The sequence below is a fragment of the Dipodomys ordii genome, unplaced genomic scaffold (genome assembly GCF_000151885.1).
Source record: "Dipodomys ordii isolate 6190 unplaced genomic scaffold, Dord_2.0 Scaffold271, whole genome shotgun sequence".
Classification (NCBI taxonomy): Eukaryota; Metazoa; Chordata; class Mammalia; order Rodentia; family Heteromyidae; genus Dipodomys; species Dipodomys ordii.
This window is the reverse complement of record NW_012267487.1, coordinates 211,912-221,813: the sequence shown is the minus strand read 5'-3', so window position 1 is coordinate 221,813 and position 9,902 is coordinate 211,912. Positions and strand designations below refer to the sequence as shown.

Here is a 9,902-nt window from a genome sequence, read left to right as displayed (position 1 = left end):
AAGCTCTAAGAGGTAGAAAAGTTAGTCTGGAAATTGGCCTTAAATCTCATGGTGGTCTAGTGAAAAGGCCATCACGGCCATGTACTTGGCTCCTGCTCATGTGAAAACGGTGTTCTGGCTCCCAAAGGAAAGCAGCACTTTTGCTAACCCTTGGCTTTAAGGGAAATCATTTTTTTTTTATTTTTTTGTCAGTCATGGGGTTTGAACTCTGGGCCTGAGCACTGTCCCTCAGCCCTTCAGCTCAAGGCTAGCGCTCTTCCAGTTGAGCTACAGTGCCACTTCCCATTTTCTAGTGGTTTATTGGAGAGAAGAGTTTCACAGACTTTTGTGCCCGGGCTGGCTTTGAACCATGATCCTCAGATCTCAGCCTCCTGAGTAGCTAGGATTACAGGCGTGAGCCACTAGCATCCAGCTGGGAAATCATTATTTTTAATCATTATATTTAAGTAGTATGAAAGGGCTTCACCATGTCAGTTTATGAGTACAATGCCTCTTGATAAATGTCATCTCTTTTTGTCATTGGCCCCCATCTCTCCCAACCCCACCCATCCTTTCAATTTTCCTAGTTGTATTTTTACACACATATTCAATATACATTGAATATTATGACTGCATTATCCTACCCTTTCTCTCTTTGTCTATAATCCCTCCCTTTAACTTTAACTCCCCCTCCCACCTCAAGTAACAGCTTCCTGGTATTCACTGTAAGTTAGTTCTTCAAAGGAGTTAAACCACTGGAATTTTTCACCTGACCATGATAAAGGTGACTAACTGTGGATTATCCCATAAAAACACTACAGCTAACTCCAGCTTTCCTGGAGTCATCTCATGCAGTGAGAAGCAGGCAAAGTCAAGAGGCAGTCCCTTCCAAGTTCTGCCAAACAAGAGCTTTGGGCTCCTCACCCTTCTGCCCTCACTTCAGCATTGTGTTTGAGGTGGGGAAAGGGGGAGGGGACTGTTTGCTAGGGATAGAAAAGTGGCAGATCTAAGTTATGGCAGACATGAGCCATGAGGGCAACTGCTTCCATAATAATGCCCTGATTTGGGGCTGGGAAGGTGGCTCAGTGGTAGAGTGCTTGCCTTGCATGCATGAGGCCCTGGGTTTGATTCCTCAGCACCACATAAGCAGAAAATAAAAAGCCGGAAGTGGCGCTGTGACTCAAGTGGTAGACTGCTAGCCTTGAACTGAAGAGCTGAGGGACAGTGCCCAGGCCCGGAGTTCAGGATCCACGACCGGACCCAAAAAATAAAAAAATAAAAAAAATAATAATAATGCCCTGATTTCCCACTTAAATGTTTCTTCCCATAATGTCCTATATTCCCACTCAGCCTATGAAAAGAGCTATGATGGTGCATTCACAAGCTATCAGAAAATTAGTGCACAGCCCAGAAAAGGAGTTATAGGAGGAGCCCCCATATTGTAAGAATTGCCCTCTAAGAAGACTGCAATGGACCCCCAGCTCTGGGACCTCTCTCCTCAGTCTGCTTTCCCTTTCAATAACCTTATGTTTTACTATACTTCACAACTGCTCTGCCTCTTAATTCTTTACCAGCAGTAGGAATGGACCCATACCTCTAGATCACATCAGGTCTTTTATCCCAGTGGGGTTTGAACCACAAATTTAGCATGTGACCAGAAGTCATATGCTTGAGTTTTACATGACCACAGTCTCAGAGGCAAAACTAATGCCAATCTTAGTCCAACTCAAAGCAAAAAAGTGAGTTCATATGGGCAGGAGAAGGGCTGAAAGATAAGCACAAGACTGCTCTGCAAATCCTGAATGAGGAAGAAGTCTTGTCTCTGTCCATTTACTTCTCCCAATCCAGTGTCTCATCACAGATAGGTGCAGAGAGATCAAAAAGCTGAAGCTTCTAACCTTGCACCAAAGGTGAACACTGGGTTGAATGTCCTTAGGGGTTCTGGTAAGTTATCTTTCAAAGTAATGCAGAAAGCACCACAGATTCATTCAAAAAAATAGGAAGTCAAGAGAGGATGAGTCTGGGGACACAACACTCAGCTGTCTTACAGGTTAACAGGTAACACCTGTTCAGAACCTTACAGTTCCAGAGAGATTTATAGAAGCACCATCTCTTGCAGACAGTCACAACTCAGGTCTGAAATTCAGATTGGAGCTAAATGTTTCCTTTTTGAAAAGTGCTCCCTGAAGCTGTCCTGAAAGGCCCTCAGTGAACCCAGCCAAGAAAGACCTCAGAGGCTGCACCTACGAAGAAATGAATTTAGGGTTTAGGAGGAGCAAGAAAGGTAAATAAAGGAAAGACAGAAAAAAAATTAAGAAAGAAGAGGTAGTCGGGCACTGTAATCCTAGTACTAGTAATCCTAGTTACTCAGGAGGCTGATATCTGAGGATCGCAATTCAAAGCCAGCTCAGGCAGGAAAGAGACTCTTATCTCCAATTAACTACCAGAAAACTGGAAATGGTGCTGTGGCTCAAGTGGTAGAGCACTTGCCTTGAGTGAAGAGCTCAGGGACAGTACCCAGACCCAGAGTTCAAGCCCACAACCAACAACAAAGAAGAAAGGAGGAGGAGGAGGAGAGGAGGAGGAGGGGGAGGAGGAGGAGGAGGAGGAAGGAAAGAAAGAAAGGAAAGAAGTGAGGAAGAAGACCTGGAGATTTGGGGTGGGGATGGTAGCCTTGAGATGCCATTCTTTGGCCCTGCTCTTGGAAGGTTTATGCTCTCGGAAGCAGAGAGAAACACACACACACGCGCGCACACACACACACACACACACACACACACACACACGCACATACACATGCATGCGCACATGCGCACACGCAGGCAGGCAGGCAGGCAGAGAGAGCAAGAGAGAAATAGAGAAACAGAGAGAGAGGAAGGAAGGAGGTAAGGAAAGGAGAGGAGATTTGGGGATGCAGAAAGTCATGGGAGGAGATCACTCAAAGTAAACTTCACAGAGGAAGTGACATCTGGGTATTAGTTGGTTTTCACCTATTTTCCATTCTTCCTAACCTGACAGTATAAAAACCACAGTTTCTCATAGATGGTGCAAGTTCCTTGTTCTTTGGGTGGTACTGGCCATACTCCTGCCATCTTCTAAGGTGGAATTCATATTTCACCTGGACTTTGTTAATGCGATTGGCTCAGATATTGGCATATGCCCCAAGACAGATAACTCAAGGAATCTCTGGGTCTGAATTGAAATTGCCAAAAGCGTATATTATCTATCTCCTAGATTTGCACCAAGAAAGATCTTGGGAGTTACTGTGGCCATCTTGGTACCATGAAGAGTGCTTCTGAGTTTAAATTTGGAATGGAATCCCAGAAATTAAGAAAACAATGAGGGGGCTGGGAAGGTGGCTCAGTGGTTGAGTGCTTGCCTTGCATGCCTGAGGCCCTGGGTTCGATTCCTCAGTACCACATAAGCAAAAAGAAAAAAGCCGGAAGTGGCGCTGTGGCTCAAGTGGTAGAGTGCTAGCCTTGAGCTTTAGAGCTGAGGGACAGCACCCAGGCCCAGAGTTCAGGCCCCACGACTGGACGCAAAAAAAAAAAAAAAAGAAAGAAAAGAATGAGGTACATACTGAACTTTACTTGCGTTCCTGATATGGATTCAGATTATCCAGTTACTGAAAATAATCAATTTCCTTTCCTGCTGGGGCCATCTGAGCTGAAATTTGTAACTGCAACCTCCAAACAGAGAGAAAGCCAAATGCAAAAATCTACTCAAAACAGGATGGCTTGTTTAAAGCAAGACCTAAATCAGAACCTAGAGAAGAAAGGGTGGTAATATGTGAGTTGGTCCAGCAAAGCTATGTGCTAATAGTTAACTTTCCAGGACTTTCTTCTGTGCCAAGCATTGTTCTGAGGTGTTTACGTGCACACTCTTCTTCTTCTTGAGGCTGTGTGGTAAGCAGTGTTATTATACTCATTTTGTAGAGAAGCAAACAGAAGTGTGAGAAGCTCGGTAACAGGCCTGAGGTCAGACAACTAAAACATGTACATGTGGAAACCAACTCAAAACAGCTCAAACCTAGGCTAGACAAAAAGGATAGGTTAGTTTAGGCCTCCATTCAGGGTCAGATGGGTCACATGGCCAAGGAAAGCCAATAGTTACTTGGAAGTAAGGGGAGATGAGGATTGGAGAAATAGTGGACTAACGGTCATTGGTGCTCCTTGGGGATGGCATTTCAGGGAGAGGTAGAGTGGAAACCCATTTGTAAGGTGTGAATTGGAGCCAGGTAGAAATAAGGGTAGGTAAGGAAGAAACAGTGAGGAATAGCCATTTTGTAAGGCACCACAGAGATGAGGAACATAGGTCTCAGCCAGGAAGAAACAGGGTCTAATGAAGGTTTTGATTTTTCCTTTTCCTAAGGTTGGTGATACTAGAAATTATTTTCTAGGCACAGGCAAGATAATGGGAGGGTTAGGCTCAAAGACTCCTAATAGGCACCCTGAGGGAGAGAGGTCCACAGTAGGCTGGAGAGAGCACCGTGTGAAGTTAGGGGGACAGTCAGCTACAAATGTGCACTTCTTCCTTTGGGAAAGAGAAGAGTCAGGGAGCAGATGTCAGATGTCAAGAATACAAACATCCAGAAAAGCTGGAGGCAAAGGGTGAAGGTATTGGCAAAGGAAGGAGAAGAGAAGCCATTAGGAAGACAGTGGCCAAACAAGAAACACTTAAATACCTGTGAGTGTTCATGTGGGTAGGGCAGGAGGGCCAAGCAAGAGGAACAGGTAGGTTATCCTAGGGCTGTTCTTGACCTTGTTCCTGGCTGATCCAGGTTATTGTTCCTTTTAAGTTTCCCTTCTGAGTTTTTTTTAAGATTTTGAAATATTTTTAATTTAAATAAAGTTGTAAAATAATATAGCTCATTTCTTGTCCATAGTTTGACTCTATCCATTACCCTTATTTATCTAATCCTGTCAGAAATTCCTAGATAGTCTCCCCAAGTCCTAAGTTTGTAACTTCTCTGTCTGCAATTGCAGAGACTCTGGGCCCCCAAAGGAGAGAGTTCAGGCCTTAAGCTATACTGATCATATATCTTTTGAGATGTTTAGAAAACAACAAATGCACCCTCCACAGAAAGCCATCTGAAAAAAGACCAACAGAGACCAGGAGACCAGGAGAGTGTTCCTTGGAGCACTCAAGAAATCAGGCTCCACAGATGGAAAAGAGCCAAACTTGAGCCCACTTATGGAACCTGGGTTAATCACCAGACCCTCTCCTCTAAGGACCAACCTAGTGCACAGGTGGGAAAAGATAGTAGGAGGAAACAAGGTCAGACATAGGCTTCAGTGACCTGATCTGTTCCACCCTTAGAATTGGGACTGAAAATTGACACAGCTTTCACTTTCCTGGTCACTAAGAACAATGCAGAGATCTCTTGCTCTCAGAAGGATGTCAGCATCCCACAGCTTTTCTTGGGACAGGTTTCACAGACAGGAGAAGCCCTGGCCTGGAGTATTATTGGTTTGGGGAAGAGGAAGGTTTTTAAGGGTACAGACTTTCTGCCACTTAGCACAGCTCTGCAACCACAAATCTGAGCAGTTAGGGAAATGCATGCCCACCCCCAAGTGGCCATATGTTAGAACTGCAACCCAACAAACCAGTCTACCTTCCTAGATTCTTCTGGCTTAAGTGAAAGGTGAAGTGGCCAGGCACTATTAACTGTGAAACCAGGCAGTCACAATCTCTTGGATTCAAACATTGCTCACACATCACCTTTACAATAAAAAAAGAAAAATAAATAAAAGAAACATCACATACACCTCTACTTTTGATTCTGGTGATAGGAATAAGGTCATATGTTCAATAAGGTTGAAGAACACACTAAATGTTGCTCAATTTACAAGCATCAGCTCCGGACTGTGTCATGTCCATCAGATGCTAAGTTTCCACCTCAACAAAATGAGACAAATTCTTGTGTGGTTGTTAAATGCTACCTACACTTCTTATCCAAGGAGATTTAAATATATACCCACTCTGGCCTGAGTCAGAATCCCTGGTTAGGAGGAAGGAATGTGGGATTTATTTTTTGGTGTGCTTCCCCAGCAAGATAAAATGTACCTCGATAGTGGCAGCTGGGGACAATGGACAAGATTGCTAATTTACAGAGTCAGAAATGTGTTTAATTCATTTTGGATCCCCTAGTACTGGCCAAAATAAAGTGTCATATAGTACATATGGAATGAATGAATGAATAAATGAATGAAGTGGGTGAAAATGTTTCTGAGGCCCCGTACAGCATTGGTAGCCTATAATTCTACCATATACATGATCACCCAGACAGAACATTCTACATACGTGCATAGACATGCTGCCACTGGGGGGTAGAGGGATGTGGCCTGCCACATTGCAGGTAGCCCCATCTGTCTGACTCTCTCTCCCTCCCTCACACACAAATGTACACTTCTTTCTTTGGTGGTTTGTATTTATTGAATACTCATTGGATTCATGGCCAGAAATTTGGCCACACTTACCCCAGCCATCTGGCCCCCAAGGGCCAGTCCATTTTGTAAACCAGTCCTGGTTACAAGCATCATCAGAGGGGAGGGGGATGGCCTGAGAGGAAGGCAGGAGAGGCAGTGAATCAGCCAGAAAGCAGTGGACAGGCAACAGAGGCCTCCACTTGGCAGACAGCCTACTTGCACACTTGGCTGAACAGAGACAATGGTGGCTGCTCTCACCAGCCCAGCCTCCTTTCCATAGGCAGTTCCTGAGGCCCTAAGTTTCCAAAACCTCCTCTAGAGAACAAGCTCTGCTGGGAGGCAGCCATAGTGCAGGACAAAGGCATTTTCCAGGGCAGGGCAGCAAAGAACTAGGAGTTGACTCAGAGGCAGCAAAGGGGTCCTGGCACCCCTGAGGAATGCAGTTTTAAGGGCTGTAGAAGAAGGGGTGTATGCAGGAGACTCTTAAGCGTATTTGAGGATCCTGGACTCCAACCTCAATCTATCCCTCACATACTGCACCCAATTGTGGCTCCTGCTAGGCATCCCCCAAGAGAACCATCACCATCTCTCTCTTTGCTAGAGGCCTGCACCAAGAGAACCACTATCCCTGTTCTGGGAAACAAAGGCTTCTTTTTCTCCAGAGCTCCATGGACTCCATCAGCTCCTGGCTCACACCACTGACATGCTGCACAGTTGATGGGCAATTGTCCATCAGGCTCTCTCATCTTCCCCAGTGCATGAATGTCTGTGGAGGGAAAGGAACTAGAGGAGGAAAAGGCTCGGAGCCCCAGGACCCCCCTGAGCCCTTTAAATCTGTCCAAGTTCCTTCCAGAAGATTGTCCCCTCAGTAGGAAGGGCCTAAACAACCCTGTTCCCTGGGCTATAGGCACTAGTTGCTATCTCCCAAGACTCTTCTCTGTTCTCCTGGGGCATCTACTGGCAGATCACCTCATTATCAGGGTGAAACAGACCTCAAGACTATGGCATTCCTGGTTAGAGTTTCCCAAACCCTTTCCCAAAAGCTAATAGGAAATAAGGCTGTTCTGGGTTCTGGGTGAAAAAGAAGGCATGAGATGAACTTTGGGAGTGGAGCAGATTCCTCATTTGGCTTCCCTGTTCTCTCAAGAGTAGTCAGGAGGATAAAAGCAGGTACAGTAGTCTTCAGGAAGTTCCAGAGCCAGACAACAGAGAAATGAACATTGTCCTTCTGCAGACAAGAGGTGTCTCATCCCTCGCTCAGTGGAAAAATAGGCTCCTTTCCAGGGGTTCATCTCAGATTCACCCCAGAGCAGAGGCTAGTGTCTCTGATGTGTCATGGCTTCACAGCTGATTGCGGTTCCGCTTGGGGATGATCTTCCGGTAAGTTCTGCGCTCTGAGATATTGCGCTTCACTTTGGCTGTGGTAGGGGCTTCATCCTGGTGCAGGGATGGGCTTGAGTGGGACTTCTTAAGGCTGGGCTTAGGTGTCCAAGTGCCTCCAGCTTCCTTCCCCAGCTGCTCTTCCCACAGGGCCAGGTCTCCAGAAGGGCAATGCAGACGGGCCACCAGCAGCTGCACATATGTCTCATAGCGGGTTTTCTGCAACAAATAGGCAGGCCCACTGTATAAGTACCATTCTAACTCTAGGTCAAGAAGAGGCTGGAGGGTGAGAGGCAGATCTCAGTGTCTGAAGCTATGAGAAAATACTACACCAAAAGAGTTCACAGTGCTTAAGTAACTAGATTTCAGAGCACACTTCTGATAATATGGTTTAAAGGCATGCTCTACTAATATCAGCCCAGTCTGGCTGTTCTGATATTAACTACTACCTGTTGTGTTGTAACTAACATCTTGAGATCATGTTGCAACTCCAAGACACAGTGTGCCTGGGATCAGTACAGCCCTACATTCAAGCAGCTCACATCTGGAGCTAAATAGCACTTTAACAACTGGCATCTGTACAACATGATGCTAAGTGCCCTCATCTGCTTAATCCTCCAGGGGCCTCTGTAACTAGCAGTGATAGGATCCCCAGATCGACAAGTGATTCTCCATCCTTAGTCCCACTGGATACTCATCCCAGCCTTGGGAGGACAGCTGGATACAAATCACATCTCTAATTCATGGAAAAGGAAGTGTGGCCAAGCAGGGGAGTGGTATAGGGTCAGTGCTGAAGGTCCCAGCTGGGAAGTAGTTAAGTCCTTTTATCTGTGGCCTCTGAGAAGCAGGGTGGTCTCTGTTGTTGCCATGTAAACAACCAATAAGCCAAAAGGGCTGGGCAGGGATAATGAAAACAACCCAGGGAGGAGGTGAGCTTCATGGAAGCCAGGAAGGCACAGGCAGAAGGTGATGGTGACATCTTCTTCCCAGCCTTGGCCTCTGGATGGCCTCTAACACTCTTGACCCTTGATGCTGGCACATAGTGTCAGCCTCCTGTAATGAAGCCTAACTGGAATGTGTGAATGGGAGGGAGGAGGGGTAGATTAGAAAAATGCATTTTGGAATCAGCTAGAGAGCTAATAAAGGTATGCCTTGGTTGAGATCATATGTCACTGGAGTAGCAGATAAACTTATCAGAGAAATATATCTCAATTTCCTTAAATAAATAAATCAGTGAGCTGTCTCAGAGATTCCTTAGAAATAATAATATCCACTTCAAAGTTGTTAATTAAATGAGCTAGTCCATGCAAGTAAAAAAGCCCCATAGTATGACTTATTGGTAGATAGCTATAGTCTAGTTTTTTGTCTTCAATTTAGGAATAGTCAAATACACTGCTGCGGGCCAGGTGGGGGGAGGGGAGGGCTGCTCCAGAGACAGAAAGTGAAGGGGCCACTCCTTTTGTGCGGGCTGGCTGGAAGTGTGCAGGTGTAAGCACTGATCTCCAGCGCAGGGTGGAAGGAGCTAGGGCGGGCGGGACTGAGGCAGCCAGGCCAGGGTGGCGGCGGGTCCGGAGGCCAGGAGGAATGTCCTGACAGCAGAGGGCAGCAGCTCACCTCGTACTCCAGGTACTCCTTCCGCAAGCGGTACTCCTCCAGCTCGCGGCTACGGCCCCGCCCGTCTGGTAAGTTCCTCTGCAGATCCAGGAGGTCGTCAGAGGCCGCGTCCAGGCAGTTCTCGTGGGAGCGATGCTGTTCCTCCTGGGGGGGGGGGGGAGGACACTATCCTAAATCCTTCTCCCTACTCCTCGGCTTTCGCACTCTCTGCGCCCAGGTGTGCCATCCTGTTCCTGGCTTCCGCGAACAGGAGTGCAGCTCCCCCAGCTTTCTTGACCCAGGAGCTCAGCCCCTCCCCTCCAAGTCCTCTCCCCACGGGCACTTATCGCGGAGGCCATACCAGGGAGCTCTGGGCCGGGCTGACCGGCAGGATGGGCCTCACGAATCGGCGCTGGGAGCCCACCGCTGCCGGGAAGGGTGGGGAGGAGTGCATGGCTGCTGCCAGGTTGATACGGGAAATCCAGGAAGCCATTTCCTTGGCAGTGCTGCGGGCAAAGTCAA

The 9,902-nt window shown here is 46.8% G+C and overlaps 1 protein-coding gene across 3 annotated transcripts in view; it reads right to left on the bottom strand.

Moving 5' to 3' along the window:
- Positions 1-7,449: 7,449 nt before the first annotated feature.
- The window catches only part of Psd4 (pleckstrin and Sec7 domain containing 4), a 35,729-nt gene continuing 33,276 nt past the window's right edge, over positions 7,450-9,902 (bottom strand). For 2 of the 3 annotated variants that reach the window (XM_013036328.1, XM_013036327.1), the window contains exons 15-17: positions 9,742-9,886; positions 9,402-9,545; positions 7,628-8,006 (exon numbers count right to left, since the gene is read on the bottom strand). In XM_013036328.1, the coding sequence (XP_012891782.1) occupies positions 7,749-8,006; positions 9,402-9,545; positions 9,742-9,886 (547 nt within the window). In that variant the 3' untranslated portion in view covers positions 7,628-7,748. Of the gene's footprint in view, positions 8,007-9,401; positions 9,546-9,741; positions 9,887-9,902 lie in introns of all 3 variants that reach the window. The other variant, XM_013036326.1, reaches the window with a different exon arrangement.